The 24,163-nt window shown below is 38.9% G+C and overlaps 1 protein-coding gene across 4 annotated transcripts in view; it reads left to right on the top strand.

Moving 5' to 3' along the window:
* The window catches only part of THSD4 (thrombospondin type 1 domain containing 4), a 335,185-nt gene that overhangs the window by 65,311 nt on the left and 245,711 nt on the right, over positions 1–24,163 (top strand). For all 4 annotated transcript variants that reach the window (XM_035554004.2, XM_035554003.2, XM_050712995.1 and 1 more), the window contains 2 exons: positions 491–560; positions 15,498–15,943. In XM_035554004.2, the coding sequence (XP_035409897.1) occupies positions 491–560; positions 15,498–15,943 (516 nt within the window). The remainder of the gene's footprint in view (positions 1–490; positions 561–15,497; positions 15,944–24,163) is intronic.

The raw sequence follows: 24,163 nt of genomic DNA, 5'->3' as shown, positions 1-24,163 counted from the left end.
AAAATCATGGAGGTTCTTTGCATGTTTCCTGTGTGCTGGAGGTGGAGTGTACATCTGCAAAATGAAGAACCAGAGTTAGAAACAGACTCAGTCCACATATGGCCGAACTCTTACCTAACACTTTAGAAAAAGTGTGGAGCATATGTCAATTTAATCACCAAATGCTGAGGTGTAAAAGTATGCACTTCGAAAAATATTTCAATTTAAACTATTTTAATTTAAACATAATGTTATATGAAATGCTGTTAGTGGACTCTACTTGGTGCACTTTTGCTTTATAGATTAAAGTATGTACCTGTTCCTGCCTGCTGTGTAGTGAAGAGGATATCATAAGAACGTTTCACACAGTTTAGCGAGTCTGCTTTGGTTAGTAATGGTGTTCAAGTGTGTAAATAACTCCTCACAGTGTCAAGCCCTTTAATGGGTTGTAGGTGTGTGTGGTTTGGATTAGTGGCAATGATGTATTCTGTTTCTCTATTTGTTTTTTCAGACTTCTCAGTTCACTAGTAGTGCTGGGATTTCAGTTTGTCATCCCACAGCCTTCAATTGAACACAGAAAGGTAAGCATTAGAAATATTTGGATATTGTGTACTTAAAGGTAAACGTTGAAAACAGAGGAAGATGCATGAAGTGATGCAATCTAAATAAAGATCTGGGAATAATGTTGCTTTTGTTGTGTGTATGTTTTTATATTAATATATGTTTTTAAAAGAGCCCCGTCATAGTTAATCAGGTGAGTGTTATAAACAGATATAAAGAAAGTGTATGGCGTGTTGTAGGTCACAAATATAGCTGTGACAGCTTAGTTAAAATTTAGAGCATTTTCATCATGTAAGACAAATGGGAGAAATAATTCATGTCAGTGAGAGCAGCACTCAAATATGGAGTGATTAGCAGAAGCATACAGTTGCTCATAGGTAGCACTTTCTCTTACAGAGATCTGTAGGCATCTGAAGCAGATACTGGACCCAAACCACACTCAGGTGCTAGACTGAAGTTGCTAGAGACTGGAGCTGGAAACTGTAAAACTTTTTTCTTGTACTCTTGTGAAAAGTTCACATACACATCTAAGAAGGCATGCAGCCAGCACGCGGTATAGAGGACCCTTCTATCCTGCTCATTATTAGTGAGGCCTCAGCTGGAAAACTTAATTTAGATTTTTGCATGGCTTTTCAGGAAAGTAGTGGATGATTTGGAAACAGAGGGCAGCAGTGATTATCCTCGGGAGGTTTTACAATTTCCCCTCTGAGGAGAGTTTGAACGAATTTGGGTTGTTTAGTCTAAAGAGAAGAGTGAGGGGGAGGAGCAGATATAATCTCCAGATACTCTCAAGTGCCAAAGAGAGGTCTATTCTTTACCTCTGTGGTAGAGTAGATGAGAAGAAAACGATTGAAATTGGCAGGGGAAGTTTGGGTTTGATTATTAGAAAAAATTTCCCACAATAAGGTTATAATGAATAATAGGTCACATTTACTGGATAACTTTTAGCATTTCCATGATGGAAGCTTGGAGAATATGTTGGACAGATACTTGCCAGGAATGATGTGTAGATATTGCTGATTCTGCCAGAGGCATGAGGGGGAGACCCTTTGAATGCTCTTCTGTCTCTGTGTAGTTTGTGATCTTATATGTATCTCATCTCTTAATTGGTACTCAAACCCAATAAATTAATAATTAAAAAATGTCAAGTAATGTACATCGCACAGGTTTGGTGAATAATGCAAATATATTAAACTTGATAAGTTCATTAGGTAGAAACAAAAATTACTATGCAAAAGGTTTTTATGGTTTCTTCTGGAATACAAAGGTTGTAGTGTTGGTCAATAGTTTCTAGGATGTTTTTTTTTTCTTATCTAACTTACTTTGAACTTACATTCATAGAATATGATTTCTAAATATCAACTATCCTCTTCAGTGAGGCCAGAGTATTTATCAGTATTAGCAAAAGGAGGAGGAAATTTTGCACGAAACCAAACAATCACCATTTGTGTTTAAAAATCAACCAAGCTGTCTCAAACTGTTTAAACTGAAATCTTTTCGTAATATTTGAGCAATTAACTTCTCTTGTCCATCAGTACTGGACATATGAACAGCCCTCCTGCTGCTCATCGTGCAGTCAAGCTCTCTATTCTCTCTCCCCACACTTATTTTATTGAATAAATACTATTTAACCTTTTCTGTTAAGTGACATGCTGTGATGAACTAAAGGTTAAACTATGAAACATAACAGTCCTCTTCCTGGACAAACACTGGAGTCTGTATTCCCAGCTTTTCAGAAGTCATCCTTGGGTGGATTGTTAACTGATCTTATGTTGCTGTATTAAAACAGTAAACTGTAGTTATAGCTGTACTTTGCTTATTTTAGTGTAATTGGTAGCGTATGCAGTAGTAAAGATTGTCAAAAAAAAATAATTCTGGTGTAAATATTGCTTTGTATTAACTTCTTGCTTCTGTTATTAAGTAGTAGCATTGAAGCAGTGTAGTTTCTTTGAATTTACGTGCATCTTTTTGTCACCCAATTGTATATTGCTATTGACTTTAATGGAAGTATAGTATATTATCCAACTTATTTTCAGTGCATGGGAGAAGTGTCACAGTTCGCTTTTACAAGCTTTTCATTGGGGCATTGCAATACTTTTGAAGTACTTAAATGAGATGAGTGAGATCCCTCTGCTTTGCTGTGGTGAGCTGTTAGATCAGTTGAGTTACCTATGGAGATGTAGCCTGAGTAGCACTGCAATGTAATAGCCAAAACCCATCATTACTCAAATAGCACTTCTGTTCATGGGAGGGAATTTCTACACTTAACAGCTACTTCAGATGTTATTTCCCTATCTATAGTATCTTGTTTTTTTGCAAGGTTAAGTTTTTCTGTTTTGGCTACAGTTTTAGGGGTTGGTGTTGGTATTTTGTTTATTTTCAGTAGACACAGATGTTTTGCTTCTAGGATTAATTTCTGAGTCACCTCTGTTTTTTCTTTTCTCCTTAAATCCACCACATAATAGCACTGTGTTGATTGTGTTGGCAGAACACAAGAAGTAGAGTTAGGAGCCTCTCAGAACTTCTGTTAATCAAATCAGTGTGTTCTGTGGACTGACCATGGGGATCTATGAGCTTCCCATTTGCTTCAGGACAAGATGATTAGAAATAATGCATTGCCTCTGCTTGCCTTGCCCCATGCCCCTATCCCTCTATCTAGAGTTTTAAAGTTGCTGAACACCTACGTTTGTGTGGTTGCCCTTTTTCTGGGCAGTCATATACCTCCCTGAAGTTTGTCCTATGAACGTTATATATGACAAGTAAAATGAAATGCTAAGACTTAAAGGAGTTCTGCCATATTCTTGGATGAATTGGCCAACATACTTTGAGGGGTAAAAGTGAGGAGATGAGTTTTTGTCTTGCTCTCCTTTGTCTGTAAAGAAGTCAAGGAATGAATGGGTTCTTTATTTCTTTCCATCTTTGTCTTCCATTTTTGTTTTCTGTGGCAGGCTTGCTTGCTTGTTCCACTACACTACACTACAGCAAAGGGCTTACAGCGTTAGGAATGATCCCTTCTGCTGGGCTGTAAAATGAGGAAAATGGAGATCTAAGTGTGAATGTAGAGGGAGAGTGTACAGATAGTACAATAGCTTCATGTGCTATTTCAGATGATAGAAATTTGGTTACTACTTCTGACAATTATATCAATTTTAAGATTCATATAGGAAAATCTGTGTATAAATGCGGTCCTACACCTCCGTTTATGTTGTGATAGTGACAGTGAGTGGCAGTTTCTTAATGTCTATCATTCGTTTACCCTCCCACACCCTGTAAAAGTCATTGTTCTGCTAACTGAAAAGGATAGGGCTGCCTAATGCATCTGAATACACTGTAACAATGTAAAATGTGAAGCATGAAGCTAATCTACTCTGTCCTTGAAACTGGGGGAAATTGAAGTTATACAAAGTAGTTAGTATCTGTGCTTGGCTTTTGGCCAAGGCATCAGAGCTAATGCCTAACAGTTCTAAGGAGTGCCGTGGGATCTCCACAGCAGCTGGTCACCACCTTGCTTCTACCTAGGCTGAGCAATGGGAGCTTGGTAACAGAAAGCCCTGTGTAATCCTTCCTTGGAATCCAGGTAGGGCGAAGCTCCCCCCTAAGGTCAGCAGGGAGTGAAATCTGCAACTTGTCAGGACTTGCTAAGCTGCAAACCAGCTCTTGCTAACAGGCCTGCTATGGAGTTACTGTGGCTCTGTCCTGCTGGGCTGCAAGCACTCCGTAGGGTTTTGCTGGGGCAGCTTACTGTCTGTGCGCGTGTGCACAGCTGCTGCGTACGTGTTGCTTACAGGTATTTGCTGGTGCTGCTCATTTTTCTGTAATGTATTCCTGGTTTATAAGATACCTGTTGTGCATTGCTGCTACATTTCCGTATACATCAGTTCCATAAAACTGAAATGTAGTTCATACTCCTCTTGCAGTGTTCTACAGGTCAGCATATTCACATGCCTTCAGCGCAAGTGCTTGACTTTAACTGTGTAGATATACATGCTGTTGCACTCACTGAAACTGTGAGGAAATAGAGCCTTTCTGGCTATCAGTGTTTATATTGTAATTAGCAGGGTTTTTAAGGAAACTGGTGATATAGACTGTGCAAAGGTGTTTCCGTTAAACTTACCCTTTTAATGCAACAGTGTGTCCAGAACACCACCTGTAAGAAGGTTGCTGCTCTCCCAGTGTTGTAACCAATTCCCTGTCTGCGCTGTGGGTTAACATGCTTTAGGTAATAAACTTCTTCCTGCTGGAGAGGGACTCAAAACATTATTTTGTGCAAATACACCTTTGAAAATCAAGGCCCAATGGTTTCATTATTTTTAACCTGCTTTATAATGGAACTCTGAAAATTATTATTTTTTTTTTCATTAAAAGTACTGGGTTCCTTAAGCATGGGGCACCAGGGCTTAAAGCTTGTTCTGTATTTCTTTGGGAAAAATGACAGGGTCTTTTCTCCAGTTGTTTTCCAGAGAAGGTGAACTTGCAAGGTGATAGGCAAGCTTTTTTTAAAATCTTTTTTAAATCAAGCAAATGTTTACACCACATGTGGACCCCAAAGAATTTCACTAAGTGTGGAAATACAACAGAATGGCAACAGCTTTGGCACAGCTGAAGATGATCGACCTGCAGAAGGCCTGGGGTAGTAGCACAAGCTGAGTGACTTAGATCACAGGTGGTAATCAGTGATGAGGAAATAGTTTATTAAAATAAAGAAGCCTAATTTCTGGTATAATGAGGTCCTGATGCTTATCATCTCTCTTACTGTAAATCAGAAGCAATCCCACTCCAGATAAGGAGTGATTATATACAACTGCTGGAGGCGAGGTTAGGAGTGAGCCATCTGTTTACTTGAAAGTACTTACTGGTCTCTCAGCAAAATGGAAAGAAACCACTGCCTTAACACAGTAAGCTCACAGAATGCAACAGAGGAGGTCTTGGTGTGAAAAAAATTATCCAAACGTAGAGGAAGCTTCAAGCTCTGGCACAAAAACTGTTCTGAATTTGTTGAGAGCTGTTTACTTTCTAGGCTATTTAAATAATGTTCAAGTCTCTTCAGATGTGGTCAAAGTTGGTTGAAGGGGCAGTTAAGCTTTCCAGGCATTGTAGCTTTCTTCGGTGATTTGTGAATACAAAGGTCTTCTATTTTCAGGCTTTTTAGCCCTTTAATCTTCACAGGCACAGATGTTCAGATAGAGTTTTTATACAAAGAACGGAAACCCAAATCATTTAAGCTGGTAGTATTTACACTTACCATGTACTGTAAAATTCAAACGGTTTACTACATCTCTGATTAAAGGCTTCCAAAATGCACTGAAGAGCATACTAACCAGGCGGACATATACACATTGTGTGATGATGTTTTGCTTGGCCTCTGCTCCATTTTTCTGCTAGCCTTGAGAGATCTGAGAAGTTGTTATCTACAAGTTTCAGGGGGGTTTTGGTAGATTACTTTTTATCAAACCACCAGTGTGCCACATGTTTCTTGTAAGAGGCATTTAAAATATAGCCGTTCCAAATGTATGGCTGTAAAATGGACTGTAAAGACTTTCTGCTGGGAAATTGTCATGGTTATATAGGTATGGTCTTTATTGGAAATCAGCTGAACTAATATTGGAAGAATATTCCTTTAAGATGCTTTGACTGGTGAAAGAATTAAATCAGTTCCATAGATGTGTTTACAATTCTGGCAGGGAAATACTATAATGTTACACTTGAACAGGCTCTAAAACTAAACTATAATTTCCTCAGCCCATTCAAAATTTGGCATGCTCTGCTCTGAACCTTAGTCCAGTTCTAGTTTCTGTGAGTCAGCCTGCTTTTCTTTGTACACTCTTGAAATTTTAGCAGGACAGAGACTAGCTTTTCTTTTGTGGGGACAGACCATTGATCAGCTATACAATAAGATGGTAAACATTCATGAAGAATACCGAATCTCATCCTGAATAAGACATACAGATTTTTTTAATAACAACAATGTATTTATTATACTAGTGTTTTGAATCCTTAGCTAGGCTGGACCTGGTTGCATTAAAAGCTTCGTGGACATCTTTTGTGACAGATTGTACCCTAACAGAATCTTCAGTCAGAAGAACTATGAACTAAAGGAGGGGCAGCCCTCGGGTAATGGAAAAAATAGGGCAAAGTCAAGTTTTCCAAGTGCCTTGACACTCCTCTAATAATGATGGCAATGGTTTGGCCTCATACCATGGGTCATCAGGTGTGGTGTAATGAGAAGGGGGTCCATGGAAGGGACAATTTAAAAATGCTTATAGCCTGAGGGGCTTTGAGAAATATTAATAGGATTAGAGCTCCTTGTTCTGGGAAGCAGAGGACAAATATGATAATAGTTTAGAATTAAAACAAAAAAAAAAATACCCCAAAAGTATGCAAGCTTCTGTTAATTCCACTTTGCATCCAGCACACGGACATGAGTTTACTGAGTGAGTAACATTGGTGGTGGTGTTCTGAGCAGGTGATAAAATGCCCCTCTGGATACAATTTCTTTGTCTTTGGGTAAAAAATAATTCCATAAAGCTTTGCAAAACAGACATTCATGTCTGTTTATATGCCTTTCGCATGTATAACTAGGAGTATGATGTAGTTAATTTCTTCATGAATCCATTGGGATTCAGAGTGTTTAACCAGAAAAAAAGAATTTCTGGATAACATGTTAGAAAGGAAATATAATATTATTTTACGTAAAGTAAAATTGGGGAAAACCAGCAATGTCTGATTTGGTTTAGATAGCTCCAGATCTAAAGATTGTCTTTGTCTTTTATCCCTTTATAGTTTTGAATTTGGGATTATATAAGATGCTGAGTATCTGCAAAATTTCTAGTAACATTGGCTGTGGCTATAGCAACTTGCTTAATTAGGTAGCTGATTAAAAGGTATATACTGTCACCAAGCATTATGATCATTATTACTGTGAAAGTCTATCGTTAACTCATTTGGAGTACTATGTGCAGCATTGCACACTGGAAAAAGTACTGAGAAAGAGGATAATCCAAATTCTTGCTTTTTTCCTTTACAAAGGGAGACAGAACAGAATAGGGCTGATGATTTTCAGAGAGAGATCACTGAGTGGGATTGTATTAGCGGTTTCAAATCAAACATTGTGGCATGGTGAAAGACAGAATGAGCACTTGTTGTTTATCATAATGAAAAAATGTGGAGGTACACAGTGAAATTATCAGGCTTTATGCTTAACCAGTGGAAGAAGCAGCACTTTTTCAAGGAACAATGGATAACTGAATTGTAAAACATGGGGTATTTTGGAAGCCAAAACTATAAGTAGACTAAGAAAGGTATTAGTTTTATTCATGGATGTTATGTCCATGGCTATTAAACACAACAATTTGAATTTGGTGTTTAGCTGAGGGAGGCCCTTAAATTACTGATTAGCTGGAAGTAGAGGGGTCTGTGCATGTCTCTCTAAATGTGTCTTGGTCCTTACGCTGTTCCCTGAACTTTTCCTTTTACTCCAAAGACAGAACATAATACTGAGTTAAATGGGCCTCCAATTTATCCACTGTTTTCTACTTTTCTGCATGCTTAATTTGTGTGTATGCTGGTTTAATAGGACAAACTATCCTATAGTATTTAAAATCAGTGTTTGTCAAATAAGTACTGCATTGTCAGTCGTCATCTTCATGCACAACTAGTTGTGTATGAAATGTCTGCGGCTTTCGGCTCAAGTGATATTTCCTCTTTAGGGATGTTCTCGCATAGTATAGTTTCAAAAATTGCTGCTGAAATCCCAAGATATGGTTCTTATTTCTGACTTTTCTCATGGAGGGAGTACTAAAGATTTCCATTGTATTTCAATGCCATGTGTACTGCTAGTTTTTTTCTGAAATGTTTGATTCAGGATCAGAGTGATGGCTGCACTGTACGAATTCAAGGAAACTTTTTCTATGTAAGATGTAGTCTGCGACAGGGTGGCATACTGAATTCAGTAACACTAAGGTTCTAACATACTAAAGGTAAGGGAAGGCTCCATGCTTGTCATGGGACTAAAGCTACAAGAATGACAAAAATGGCATTTGGCAGTGATTTAATGGAGAATTAGTCTACCTAAAAGCTACTAAGGATGTTAACGTTCTATAGGATAACTTTACATTTCTAAAATCCTTAAAATTTGTAAGTAAGAAAGTGACCAATAGACCTACTCAATTCTTTCCTTCTGTGCATGTAAATTATATCACTTCGTTCAATCTTTGCGTTGTCTTCTTGTGTAAATTCAAATGCATTAGAAAGAAATATCTGTAAGTGATTTGTGAAATCTTCATCCTGTGATTGAGAGGGTGAAGGTGAAATTTATAAGGTTTTGTCATTTTAGTTGTTTCTATTTTATTGTAGGTACAAAGTGATGGCTAATGGATTTAACAAGCCCAGACAGGCGAATTTCTCAGCTTCAGAACATGATGTTTTCTCTTGCTGTCCTCTCACTTTGTGTTCTTTTCTTACTTCACATCATGTTCTTTTCTTACTTCTACTCTTGTGGAGTGCTGAACATTACTGAATGAGCAAGGTGTTTTATCTGATAAAAACATATTCATATTTTACATGGGCTTGTTATGACTCTCCAGCAGAGGAGGTTTTGTAGAAGAACACTTCCATGTTCATGTGTTTAACTGTGTGTCTGTAAATAGTTACTTATATGTTACAGACAACCGCTGGTGCAGGCTAGGGAAATAAGCAAGCTGAAATGCTGATGCTGTAAAATATAATGCTGTAAAAGTAGGTGAAGTTAGTGGATCTTACAAAGATCTGACAGCTGCTCTCTGATGCCACAAACTTCTTAGCTCCAGATAAATTTACAGTCTCTCCTCAGTACATGCTGAGTACATAAACCAACTGCTGTTGTAGAAGTAACTGACAAATTCCACAGTGAAACCTGCAAAGTTTATAAGCTGCAGTAGCTGCAACACCAGTTTTCTTCTCTTCTGAATACTTGGACAATGAGGATGCAAGCTGTCCAACATACTCTTGAAGTTATAAAGTAAATAAAGCATTCAGTTAAGGAGTCACTGTTTCCAGATTAAATGAAACCTTGCAAGACTTACTAATATGCTCAATTGTGGTGTATATATCATAAATTCAGTTATACTTACATAAAAAAAAATCTTATGCATTGCATTCAAAAAAGAACGGTAAGAACAAGTCACCTAGGTCTGGGTCTCATTATTTGCTGCAAAGGCACCTAACGTATCTCAAGAATCCAAATACCAGCTATCCTGGGCACTGGAAAGATCTAAAAGGTCTCAAAGGAGATTGTAATTGAGGAACAATATTACTGCTATGTAGTTCTTTTCTTCCCTCACTCCTGCTCTACTGTGTTTTGAGAACTTAGCCTGGATGAATCTGTTGGAAAGGTCTCAACATGCTGGTAATTAAACTTCAGACTGGCTTCAGATTAGGCCTTCATCCCACCAGATGCTAAATTTAGAACCAAATCTGAAAAAAACTTCCAGGATTAAATTTTACTCTGGGACTGATTTGTCAGTAAGAAATCTTGATGATGCAGTAGTGATAATTTTTTTTCTGTGAAGTTTTTGTAATCTTGAAGTACTGTGCAATAGAGGAGAAAATTACCTGTTTCAAAAAGAGGCGTGTTAAAGATAAGACTGGATTATTCAAGTTATATATCTGCAATTGTCACTGATATAGTAGACATTCCAGAGAGAGGAAGTGAATTCTGGCCCCCTGGGTTTACAGGGCAAGCAAACAGGCAGACAATTAGGAGAAAGGAAACGATTGCCAATTCCTTCTTTTTCTTAAATCACTAGAGACTTTCTGTTGGAAGCACAGCAAAAGGACTAAGTAGGTCTTTAAAAGCAATTTGAATGAGAACAGAAGAGAGGCCTGAGTGGCCCAAGCAAATGAGAGATGTTGTGGGTTATGCAGAAAAAACAGCTTAAAAGTGAGGTGGGACTCTTTTTAGAAATGGCAAAAGCAGTAGTTGGTCCTGAAGGGCCCTGGCACCTACGGGCAGGACTTTCCATCATACCAAACTGTCATTGCTGCAAGTGTGTGTACATCAGTAAAGTCTTTTTTTAGGTGCGTAAAAAAAAATGGTGAACGTAGTTAAGGAAACAAGAGACAAAGCACTCTAATGTATTCTGCTTTTGAGTTTTTCAGTTTGTTACTCATGATATACTGAGTTTTTGTAACTGTGTTATCTACACACTCATGCCTGCTGTCTTGAAACTAAGTGAAAATGTGTATGTGAAACTATTTGAAGTCGAACTTAACTGCACTGTAGCACCTCCACATTTCATGATAGTATTGATTGCTAGTTATGGATGTAGTTCTGCGTATAGGATCCAGTTCCATGGATTTTAATATTCCCTGTGCATTTATTTAGCTTTGCACAGAACTAGTATTGAAGGTTGTGTATGCAGAATACAACAAATGCATAATTAGCATTTAAGTCCATGGGACTTGCACACATTTTTTCTGAGAGAAGATTTTGGTGATGTGTTTTTAATTATCATTCTTGACTTCATTAGTTAACTCAAAGAAATTAATATGATGCATGTTGCATGGACCTGGGGAAAATTAGGGAAAGAAGAGGAAATAGAATGTGTTTTCTTATCTGTCACGTGCATAAAAATCTTCCTCACTGCTTTGTTGGCTTCTGCTGTCTTAATAGGTTTGTTAACTGGCTCTGTTTGGTGTTCCCAAGTTAAATCACAAGTACTATCTTACAGGTCTTGTACAACAAGCTGATTTATAAACAAACAAGAAGTTGCTGCTTCTACTTACAAACCTTGTGCTGCCAAATAATTGAAGAATGCACAGGAAAGAAAGGGCTATAATTATGGGGTGAAAATAGATTGAATGTATAGAATAAACCCCTTGGTGGTTGATTAACTTGCAGTAGATAGACATCTTTTTGATGGTACTTACATGGGTGGAATGGCTATTACTCTGTCTCCTGAAGGAGCAATCAATCATGAACTATGGGAAAGTAGATGAAATGGCTTAGTTGATCTCTCTTTTGTGGGCTGTGTTGTTCTGTTAGAGAAATTGCTTTCATGATTTATCTTTGCAAGGAGAATTCAGTATGTTTTTCGCTTGTCCCCTGTGCGGGCTCAAACTCTTCCCTTGAGAAACTGTGCTGTTTGGGTCATTTTTAAAGGGAGGGGAGACTTAGAGTCAGGAATCCTGCAGTCTGTGGTGTTTCGGAGGTATTTTGGAATACTTCTGCTGTCTCCCTTAGCTACCTGTAATTTCTTGGCTGTATCGTAGGGCACTGTGAGAATTCACTGCTGGCTGCAAGGTAACTTGGAAATCATAGGACCTAAAGGTGGGCAGAGACCTGTGAGTCCTGTAGGCCAGGTGCTCCGCTCTGCCCCAGGGAAGGTCAGTGCTAGCTTGGTTATTCTCGACAGAGAACTGGCCTTGCGAGGCAGTGGTACCAGCATCTCCTCAGGTATTCAGTCCTCATGCTTCATTTGCCTTTTCTGATAAGTACTTCTTCCTACTAGTTTGGATCACCTCTGCTAAAATTTAAATCCACTGTTCCTTGTCATAAAGTTTATAGACATGGAGAACAACTTGCTGCAAAGAGAAGATGAATAGTTTTGTTTGTTTAATTTAAACTGTTGGTAAGTCTAATTATTGCCCCCTAAGTTTTCTGTTCCATAAGCTAAACAGCTTCAATTTAGTTAGTCGTCTTAGTAGGTTTTACTGAGTAGATTTTACCACTAACCACTTGTATTGTTCTCTAAAGATTCATCATTGGCCCCCATCTTTCTCAAAGTTAAAAAATAGAGACCTTAATTAAAAAAAAGTACATAACCCAATTTGCTACTGAAAATCCCTTTCTTAGAATTTTTACTACAACCTAGCAGTAAGATTCTAAGACCTTAAAAGTAAATATTTGCATATCAATATAAGACATTACGTTGTTATTTTTGGTTAGTTTGATTATTAGAATCTGATTTAAGTAGCTAGATTAAAGTTTCTTGTGCTATGTCTGGAACTATTTTACTGTGAAGATTAAGTGGCGTGAAATGACATTATATTGCCTTCAGTCATTTGAAGTATCATTTTATATGGAACAATTCTTGTTGCAATGAAGTATGGCAGCCAGGAAGTTCTCTCTGCAACAGGTCAACACTTGTGGCTATTATATTAATTTCTATTTCTGATTAATGAAATAATTCTTATTTTAGTGCTGATTTGACTTGCTTTCAGACTAATGGATTTTAGTCGGTGCCTATATAAATGCCTCTGGCTTCAAAAGAAAAAAAAAGTGCACTGAACCATCATAGAAATGATTATGATGTAGTCCAGACAAATGAAATGTGCCTTGTCTGAAACCAATGAACTATTGGTTTTACAATAAGTAAATTTGACTGCAAACTGGGCTCAGACCAGAAGAGTGTCTCTGTATAAGAGTTATCATTTTGTATCTGTGGTAGAGCTACATTAATGTATAACGTATGTGTGAACTGTGAATATTGACTGAAAAAATAGCTAACTGAAGAACAGCTTATTTAGTTGGTCATATTGTAAGCCAGTGATGTTCTGTTATTGGATATGACTGCAAATATAACAGCCAGAAACCAAGACCTTGTTTCATGTTATTCATAATTTTGACATTATGTGGTTATTAGGTTGTACTGGCTATTGGATTTAAAAGGTTGATGCCAAATGGGGTGCCCACAGGAAAAAAAAAAAAAAAGACATTAAATACAGAGACATCTGCTCCTGTTTTCAAATAACACTAGTGAAATGGGGAGCACATCACACTATTGCAGATGCTTTTTATTATTCAGAAGTTATAATTAAATGCAGTTTTTTCTGTGGTTGGTGATGAAAGAGCGAGAGCAACCTCAGAGGGGGGAAATGTTTCAGATTATGTAGACCACAACTGACTATTACACAGCAGCACCACAAACCCTACGCTGGCTTGGCTTTTCATATTGTAATGGTATATTCAACCCATGTTTGCAAACCGCATTCCACCAAAGCCTGCCATGTTAATAGCAAGCTGATCAGTAACGTGTGCTGACTGGCATGGGTGGTTTGCAGTTCAGTTAGTGACTGCGCGTGTTATCTGTGACTAGAGGCAAACTATGTAGATGTTAATCTTTTAGTGCTATACAATAACGTTTGAGCCAAAATTATTAATGGAAGCTATGTTTTAGAAGGTCATCCTTTGAAGTGGGGAGAAGTGCCATGCAGAGGGACATGGCTGTTTCTCCAAAGCTCATTTTCAGGTAGCCAGACACTTGAATGGGGCTGTACAGGTATGGCAAGCAATTGGTTGTGTTTAGTGCTTTTTTATCTCATAATTGAAAAGATAGGCATGTGTGCTTGTTGATCAAAGGTTATTTGGAGTGTAAGTAAATGCTTAAAGGATGCTAATTTAAAAGAATGCTGTGCATATTAACAATTGTGAGAATCAGGCATTGGAAGCCTGCTTTGAAAACCAGTGATTTAACCAGTTGTAGAAGGGAGACGACAACTGTGCATTTAATGCAGAATGGCTTTATTTTCTGCGTGAGAAAGTTAAACACTCTGCCCACTGTGAAACACAAAGAAATCCTGACTACATCTAGCTCCAGAAATGTGTGAAACTCGGGGCACAAGTTCACGGGGAGATGGGTGGTTGTAAGTTGTAGGCTGTGCTGATACATTGCCAACATCAAAGTCAGGTTGTTTAAATACTTGACCACAGCTGGAAGGGTTAACTCTCCTTACAGCAACAGCCTGTGCCATTCCTAATCATAGAATGGTGGAGGTCAGCAGGGAGCTCAGGAGCCCATCCAGCCCAGCCCCTGCCCAAGCACGGCACCCAGAGCACCTTGCCCAGGACCCTGCCCAGGCAACTTCTGGAGATCTCCGAAGAGGAGACCCCACAGCCTTTCTGGATGACCTCTGCCAGTGCTCAGTCGCTGCACAGCGAAGTGTTTCCTGATGTTCAGATAGAGCCTTCGTGTTCCAGTTTGTGCCCATTGCCTCTTGTCCTGGCACTGGATATCTCTGAGAAGAGCCTGGCTCCATCCTCATTTTAGATGTAGCACTTAGTGATATGGTTTAGTGGAGGACTTGTTAGTGTTAGGTCAGAGGTTGGACTAGGTGATCTCGGAGGTCTCTTCCAACCTAGATGATTCTGTGATTCTGTGATTCTCGTTCATTATCCTTCATAGCTGTATCCAGAGCAAAACGCCCTCTTTTGGGGGCTCTTCTTTGTTTCCCTGTCCATGTGCTGCTGAATGGTGGGCACGGGCTAAATAGCACTGAATGCCTGAGACCAACAGTTTGTCTTGTCTTTCTGCTATTGAGTTTGATAGGGATTTCTGTGAATGTGGGTTTGGGCATGTCATCTTAAGTAGTTCTTTTCCTTGAGGTATTCTGGGAAGAGCATGAATTAATATTGAGGGTGGAAGGGAAGTGGTGGTATAAGAGTTAACTATTGCAATATTTTTGCCTGGTTGGCAGTCAGCCTGTCCTCTTACGTTACTGCTTTCCTAAAAAGTTCCACATTAGAAGGGAGTTGCTGAAATATTTTTGCAGCCTGAGTTTGCCGGTAGCAATTTCCATTGTTCAGCCATCAGAGTGGAAGAGAGCAGTCAGTATTTGTTGACCTAAGTTGTCACCAAAGATGACATTACCTCCTGATTTTTGCTAATATCGACACCATTTTCAGTGCAAAGTCTCCAAGCTTTGCATTGCACAATGTTTTCCATTGCTGAGGACTAAAGAGAACCTATACTATCCAGCTAGTCCCAAACCATATCCATTCATCTGAATGGATGATGGCTGTAGGAGACCTACTGTACTAACAGAAGAGGCAGCCACCGTCAGGAAATGAGTAAGACAAGTCACTTCCTATGTAGTTCAGTTCCATTATGTGATGCAGAGTGAATGGCTTAGAAAAGATATCAGTACTATCTTCATGTTACACTGTCAATTCTTGTTCCTAAGTCAATCTGTTGTGTCTACAGGTTCCCCAGAGGATAGAAGAGCAAAGCGATGCCTCTGAAGATAGCAGTGCAGGAATCCCAGGCATGTGGGGAAGTTGGGGCCCCTGGTCTGCCTGCTCTAGGAGCTGCAGTGGCGGTGTGATGGAGCAAACACGGCCCTGCCTCCCAGCATATTACCGCGAAAGGGGCTACCGACGGCCAGGGCGGCAGTACCCGGTCTCGGAGAGAACTCTGCCCCATCAGAATCCCCGTCATCGCGAGGACTCACTGACTGCTTATCCTGGCCATGTCATTTCTGCCATCCGTACGTCTGTGCCGCTTCACAGGAATGAAGAGCAGCAGCTTTGGGCTGGCCTTCAGGCCTCTGTTTCTTCAGGAGGCCACAATACCAGCCATCTGAGCAGGGGAGCTCTGAGAGGCAGCCGGCATTCTCAGTCGCAGAGGCATAACACCAAGGCAGAAAAGAGGTACAGTGTCTATGCACACGTTTTATTCTTGCTATGAATGATATATATAAAGAATGGTATATCAGAGTAGAGTCAATATTTTTTTAATACCTATGGAAAAATCATTAAAGATTAAGGCCGACTTTCATAATGATTGCCATCTTCTGTGAAAGGCAGTAATCAATCTATGTTGATTACTGATATGATAACACCCAAGGACATATATAATAATTCCACAGTTGTGCTAAGCAGCTTACTTTATTTCTCTTTAAAATTTGGTTTACTGAGATATTTTTCCTTTTTGTTACTTATTTGACGCTTCCATCTCCTTCGTAATAATAAAAATCTTAAGTAGTAGCTTTATCATTAGATTCTTAACTTCAAGATCCATTCTAATTTTAATTGATTGAAAGAAATTTTGTGAAACATTTTGGGAAGAATGGCCACCTGTCTGTTCACATTTTCTAATCAAAACTGTGTTTTTGTTTTGCTTTTTTTTTTCCCAGAAAGTTTCTATTTTGGGCTTTGTTTCCTTTTGTTGCTTTCTACCACCTCTTTTAGCAAAATTTCCTGTTTGAAACAAAAAAAAAAAAAGGGGGGGGGGAAGAGGGGGAGTGGGTTTTAATACATAAAATATTTTAAACAATCTACCTGTTGCTATCAACTTTTTAGTATTTGCTGTTCAGTCTTTAAGGCTGGATGGAACTGTGCTGTTACAATTGATTTCAACAATCTCTCCTTTCTGGAAAAACGCTTTGTTCTCTTCTTAGATACCAGTCTGCCATTTGTTGCAGCTAAAACTATCAGGTTTTTATATATGTGTATGAAAAGAAAACAGATGTGTTTCCAGTTTGGAAACTGAGGAGAACAGGCATGGAAGATCCCCTGGGAGGGAGTGTTCCTGAAACTTCTGTATTCTGTCTTTCCTCAGATTATGTTCCAGCAGGTGGAAGTTCTCTGCTTCTTTCCCTCTCAGCCCTCTTCTGGGAGATGTGTGGAGTGATTTTTTTTTTTGAGTGTGTGTGGTGGTACTTTTTTTTTTTTTTAAAACAACAACAACAACAACAAAAACAAGCATACAAAACCTCTTTCTTATCTGCTTCTTTAGGATTCTTAGGTGAAGCAGTCAACCATAATTCCCTCTCCTTTTTAAAGACCTCTTACTGGCCCTAGCCAAAAAAAGCAATGTTACCTTGAGGCAATATTCTAGCCTGACGCAATTAAGACAGCATGACTCTTCATTTCTGGTGATAAAGACATCCTCGGCCCCTGCAAGAAACTCTCTCTGTCTAAAAGAATATTTGAAATTGGAAATTAAGCTGTTTTCCTTCTGTTTGTCTCAGTGAAACTTAAATTTCAAAGAGTGGGACCAGATGTTCAGATGTTGATCATCATAGGTGTTGGCTGTTTCCTTTAATCACTGCTCTTTCTTTCAAAGCCATGCAGACGGATAGCCTAGAAGTTCTGAGAATAATATTGCGCAGGCGATCTTACAAGAACTCGGAGAATGCCAGAGGTAGACTTCTGTGGGCAGAGTTAACAAGACCAAATTGAGAAAAAAGTCATATTTTCTTTCTTCTGTTTTCCTACTTAATTGTTTAGTATAATGCATTTCTGTTCGGAGCTGCACAGCATAACAGATACAGGTTGTAGTACATAGCTGAGTTATTACTAATGTTGGAAGCTTGGCCTTGAACCATCGGCACAAAGTCATTCAAAGCCTGTTTGCTCCAGCCCCTTGGCACTTTCTGTCTCCAAGGAAATCCCAGCTGGCCTGGCCTCTGCAGCAGACCTGCCAGGCTGCGGGCACAGCTGGGCTTCCCTCCCTTTGGGCTCTGCCTTGCTGCTCTGGTGGCCTCTGCAGGCCAGGAGAGACTGGAACGGTTTGAAACAACTGCAGTTGCAGCCGGAAAATGAGAGGACAATGAGCAGAAAATAATTTTGACTACTCGCAGAAGTGAAGCTATTTCCTAGTAAATGCCTTGCAATATGAAATATTAAAATGATTGTAATGTCTGTTACGGCTCCACTTTCCTGCATGATGGAGGTCTTTGGTTTTGAAAATTGCAGTGCTTTCCTAAGCACAATGCAAGCTTCTGTACTGCTGCAGATATCCACCCCCACTGCCCTTACACTGCCCCTTGGCAAAAGACTGTGGATTTAAGGTCGGTGTTTTAATCTTATTTGCGTAATAAGTTATTTCCATCTTGTATTAGGAGGGTCCCTGGTGGCTTTAAAGCCTGCAGTATTGCATAACTTTCAGATTCTTTGGTGGTGACTATGAAAACAGAATGAGAACAGAAATGTTACTTGAAAATGAAATTGTAGGAATGACAAACCTAGCAGTTTCCCTTAATTTACAAAGTCCAGAGGACAAACCTTCTTTTACAAAGAAGATTGCTGGTCCTGTTGGTGATAAGGAAAATGAATTTCAAAATGTAAGTTACTTTAGATAGGATTTTCTTACTGTAGAACAGTGTTAAATGTTCACTGAATGGTTGGTAATGGAAAATGACATCAGGCTATTAGAAAAAAAAATCTGTTTTCACAGTGTATACAGTCAGGGAAAACTTTCAGGGATATTTCTATTTGCTGTATTGGACTATATGAAAGCTGTAATTTTAGGAGACTTTCATAAAACAATAAAAGAGGGATGAACGTTTGTGACTGAGATAAGCTCACACTTGACAGCGTGGTAAAATGAAATGGGATGGCTTCCAAGACAAACACATTTTAACAGCAGTCCTTCAGAGCAGCCAAATATATTTGTATCATTTAGCAACAAGTGGAAAAGTTCTCTGCCTACTTCCAGGCAGCTGACAAAGAACTGTTCAGTTCCTTTAGCAAAACTCAACATATAATTTATGTATCATAAACTGTAAAGTACCTTGTCTGTGAAGAAGGATATTCACATTTTCAGTTTTTGAAAGCTAGTTCATGTGTGTTCAAGTTAGGCTTTAGAAACCACGGCTCCACATGAAGCTCAGATTTGAGGTACCTACAGCCTACCTAGAAGCCTAACGTGTAAAGTTTAAGTGTTCTCCTCTTTATCATTGTGCTGTAAATGGAGTTCTTGCATAGCTGAAATGTGTTAGGAAATATGACAGTCATTGGAATGAGGATGGAAACACAGAAAGAAGCTGATGATTCTCTGGGTTATCCGCTGGCAAAGGAGGGGAGCTCTTCTCAGCTTTGAAGAGTGGAGTTCCCATTAGCATAGCCTTGTTTTGTACTTCTTCTGGACAAAATGTGTGGAGCATACTGTACAATGAGAAAAAAACAAGAATGAGAAGATAATGTAAAAACATGAAAGTATTTAGGCATCTTTAAAGAGAGACACGTATGGAAAAGTAATAAGCGCATGCCAAAGGATGACAAATGGTTTAAGAGCGAAAACACATCTTGAAAGGAAATATCATTCATGGACTAGGTTTTAGTACTCCTTAAATGTTGCATTTCTAAGTCTCTTTTTTGGTGAGAGAATTGTTGGTTTCTCTTCTCTACATGCACTTGCTGACTGTGCTTGGCTCCACATTGTTTTAGTGTGGGGCTCACCCATCACGCACACAGACCCTCAAAGGGCATTTTGAATTGTCAGCTACTTACCAGCATTAAAAATACTTGGATTAGACCATTAAGAGGCAGCTGGACTTGCTTATTTTCCATTTTTCAGCTATCTCAAGCAGCTGTTAGGATGCTTTGCAACTGCTGCCTATACTTTCTCTGCAAGTGGACTTTCATGGTAGAGAAACAAAACCTCTGTGTCCATCTATAAGTGCTCAGGGTGCTTTGTGCTGGGTTAAACACCAACGTATGTGGTTCTTACTGGCAGAAAGAAAAAATGACATTCATATTAGGTTTATCAACAGAATAATGAAATAAGTAGGTTTAGATAAACAGCGCATGTTTAAAGAAATATGTTATTAAGGAAAGGGTTTCCCTAAAGCTCTTTTTGTTTTTGGAAGAGGATAGAGAGGAAAGATTTGCACTGAGGATATAATCCAAAAATCATCAAGTTCGTACATGGCTGTAGCTCTGTGGTCTTTATTCTGCTGCCAGCCGCTGACGTGAAAGTCTGCTGTGCTACCTTGTGCCCTGCGTAGGTCAGCTTGCGTTTCTAGATCTGTGGGCAATGGAAAGGAAGAGCATATCGTTTAATGTCAAAGCAGTTTCCTTATGAAGGAAGCTCCTTTCATGGATGCTTTGACCAGGCAAATGTGGGTCATTTGGTTGGCAGGTCCAAAGTTAACCTCTGAATGCATAATTCAGTTGTTATTTCCTTAACCAATGTAAGCATCGTTAGCTGCATGTTCTGGTGTAATTTTTGTGACCTGTTCTAGTCAGCTCCAATTGGTGGAGGTGGACAAAAGTTGACCCTCAGTTTCAAGAACATAGTATTTTCTCAAGTTCTCAGGCTTTATATTTATTGGCATGGGTGTTAGGTCATTTTCATATTTGGACTAGAAACCCCAGCTCAAGTACGTAGCCATCTCTCCTTTCATTATTTTCCTAACAGAAAGAAAACATGATGCACTTTAGCCCAAACCCACTACGGTTATAAAAGCTTATTGGGGGTTGATGTGTGTGCAGGAGGAAGGCAGAGAAGGATTTGATCCTGTTCTGAGGATAAATTTTCCAGAAAAATCTAAGAGCAACAGTAGTAATCAAAGAATTCATTTTGGTGGCACTTGGAGGGGGGGTTAAAGCCATATGAGAAAGATGTTTATTTTCCTTCTGAATAAAATTCCAAACAACTTCTAATGGCAATAAAGAGCTCCCTGTGAGGAATTTCCTGACAAAATGAATAGCGAACTGAAGCTGTTGTGACCTCAGGTTGACTTCGTGCTGTCCCACCTCTCATCTGGTTATTAATCCCCACAATAGGCTCTGGGTCTCGCTTATTATTACCTAATTAGTATCAGTTTTTATTATGCTACTGTGAGCATACTTTGAGTGGTATTACCAAAACTGAAAACCTAACATGATATTATTATTGCAAGCCAGCCCTGAAACTTTATTACTCCTACTGCTGAACATTTCAAGCTTTCCTGAAGTGGGGTGCTGGAGGAGAGGAGGGGAAGCGAGAACGCTGTTCATGTACTGTCAGGCATGCAACAGTAGCAGTTTTCCAGTGAATTACTGAGAGGTCAGAAAGGGGTAGAAATGCAACAAAGCTCCCATCACGGTTTTGATACATCTCAACAGGGTTACTATGTGCTTACTTGCATTAATAATGGCGATGTTATTCAATCAAAACTTAAAGACAAAGCTAAGGGGCAGAATCTGTAGACTTGCAATGAAAATTTCATGTGATCAGAGGCATTATTCTGGTCATAGAAAAAGAAGACCTTAGGATCTGGGTTCAAGTTATGGAGTCTTGACATGATACAGATGAGGTTACATAGGACTTGCTGGGAGATATGCGAAAGCCAAGGTGGGAAGTTTGTGTACTAATAAATTACCTCTGTGCTATGCAGGGCTATTAGTCGTGATCTCTGAGGATGGAAAAAATCATTTGTGATGGTCCATGTGTATCTGTCTTGTATTAATTCAAGCTGTTGAGACCTGCTCCCAAGAGACAATTTACCTAGCGACATTTTTCATTATTCTATCAGGAAAAATATTTTTGCCTATAATACTATACAGAAATGACAGAAGAATCATCCCAGTCAAATATACTCACAGCAGTTTTAATACTCACATGCATACACAGTACACTCAAACACAACACGTGTTTTTATAATCATAATGGATTTAAGGATAACTCTTTAAAAACAGATTGCATAACATCAATTTCTGAAATCCTTTTTTTCCTTTTTTGACTCCTACACGAAATTAAACCAACTTGGTTTTGTGATTTTGGGGGGAGTGGGAGGATAGTGAATATCCAGAAATCATGCTGTGGTTACAAGAGATGTAAACCAAACTACTTAGTTACATTGTTTTAGTTACCTTGATAATGAAAATCAGAGGAGAAGGAATGCCTACACCAATTTAATTGCAATGAAATACGTTGATGAGGTGTGAATAATATGGTATAATGTGGCAAACAAATTTGGTGATGGCTCCACTTTCTAATGTGTGATATTATTCTCAGCAGGGGTGGTTTAACTCTCTTGTGACCAGACATGTGGCAAAGATAACTGCTCACCACTTTAAGGCTATTTTCTAGGTCAGTGAGCAGATAGGCGTGCGTTTTTGTAACATAAAACAGAGTCAAAGGTCTCCCTTCTTTCATTCATGTTGAAGTGATTTTCTCCAGATTGATTTAGAGCTGGTGAAAAGTGAGTATCTGGAATGCAAAACTGCACGGGGCTGTGGTACAGTACTGAGAGGTGATACACAGTGGGCTTTCATGTGGATCAACCTGATTGTTGAGAGCTTCGCCTTCTGAGCAGAGGGAAATACATTGTCCGGCACCAGTATGTCATTTTCATTTTTAATTATACCTGTGAAAGAATCTGCAAAAATGCTATGAGGTACAAACTAGGATAAGACAGTTTATTTTGTGACTTAAGAAAAGGCAGCCAAAAATGTGGGGTGGACAGTCTTTTTAAAATAAACCTTATTAGCTGTGTGTCTAAGAACATTTAAAACATGAAAGAAAATTTAAAGCAGTAGGAGGGCTAGAAAGCAAATGATTGAGTAGGACAGTTGTAGGTCAGTTATAGATTTCACTTATGAAGGAAAAACAGAGTATCTGAAAATTTTAAGGATACTATTTTAGGAATAATAAAAATAATAAAGTGCATTTAAAAATATATATACCCATACTTGGCCTGTAACAGAAACTTGTGTAACTAGGATCTCTTTTTTTTTTTTCCCCCCTCCATTTAAAGTTGAAGCTTCATGTCTGCAAAGACTTCTTGGTCTCCATTTACTTTTTGTTTAATTACATTTCATGTGTTGGAACAAAATTTTAATAATTTGACTGCTGATAGGAATAGCAAATAAGTCACTTTTCTTCAGAAACAAGATCAATGCAACTCTAACTTATTAAATACTTGAACAGAATGCAAATGGGTAGTGTCCTTTAAAAGTTGTCAGTTATAGTAATGTGTGCTCCTAGATAGATATTTTGCTTTTTTCCAAGATATTAGGTTAAAACTTGCTATGCTTATCCACAGATTGAAGTTAGAATATATGTAACTGATTTAGGTGAAGAGGATTTGACCTACTGATTTAAGCATGCCTACAGTCCTTTTAAAATCACTCAGGGTAGTAGGAACTGAAATGTAAGGCTTTGATAAGGCTCTAAAGGGGTTGAGCTCCTTTAGGACTGAATTTCTAGTGGGAATCAGAGACAGATACTTTTGGAATATTTCATTTACAAACAGAAAATGAAAAAGAATTGTACAATCATAAGCACAAATCAGAATAATGTAAAAGACATTTTGCAGTGGTTCATAATGTGGAGTATTGTTTGGGAAAAAAAGCTGTAAGTCTTATTTGTACACTTTCTTTTAAGTCTGTTTACTCCCACTTTCCTCGCGCCCATAGAAACTGTTTCTGATGACAGATGAGCACTCAGCTCAGCCTGAGTAGGTGCTAGCTGTGGCTTGATGGCTGTGTCATAGGAGCAGTTCAGAGATCAGATTATAAGAAGATGCTTAATCCCCAAGTGAGAAGAAGAAAGAGGAGCCCAAAGCATGCCTGGTTTCTGGGCACCCAAAGCAGCATCAGGCTGTGGGTGCAGATGGCTGAGCCAAAAATCTTGACCAAAATCTCAACAAAATTAAAAGAAGGTGCCAAGTGTTTGTTTTGCATCTATCTGAACGCTCTGTGATGAGCTGCTGTAGCTTTCCATAATGGTGGTGGTTGTGGCTGGGCATCCAGGCAAGGAAATTGTCTGTCATGGTTTACAGAATATTGCCTTTCATTAGGAACGAGTAAATCTGGAAAAATGAAACACCACAAAGCCTGTGGTTGGTGTGCAGTTTTTCCTCCTCAGGCCTGGTGAAACTGGTGCCTCAGGGGAATTGCCTTAGGGACTAGAAGTCCTAAGAAAATTATTATTACGTTGTTCCCTGAAAAACTGAGCAAAAAGTTGGTAACTGGAAGGGGAGGGAGTTAGCAGTTTCTTTGGGTTCGTTTTAGACATCACTTCAACCGTAGGACAAGTCTTTTGTGGTGTCATCAACAAGATGTTTGCTAATGTTCAACCTTGCAGTTCTTCATTTACAAGAGAAGTGTTCTGATAGAGAGATAAGTTGAAGGATTTGCTGCAAAGCTCATGTAAAA

The sequence above is a fragment of the Cygnus atratus genome, chromosome 11 (genome assembly GCF_013377495.2).
Source record: "Cygnus atratus isolate AKBS03 ecotype Queensland, Australia chromosome 11, CAtr_DNAZoo_HiC_assembly, whole genome shotgun sequence".
Lineage (NCBI taxonomy): Eukaryota > Metazoa > Chordata > Aves > Anseriformes > Anatidae > Cygnus > Cygnus atratus.
The sequence above is the reverse complement of the archived record's forward strand: the minus strand, read 5'-3'. Positions and strand labels throughout refer to the sequence as shown.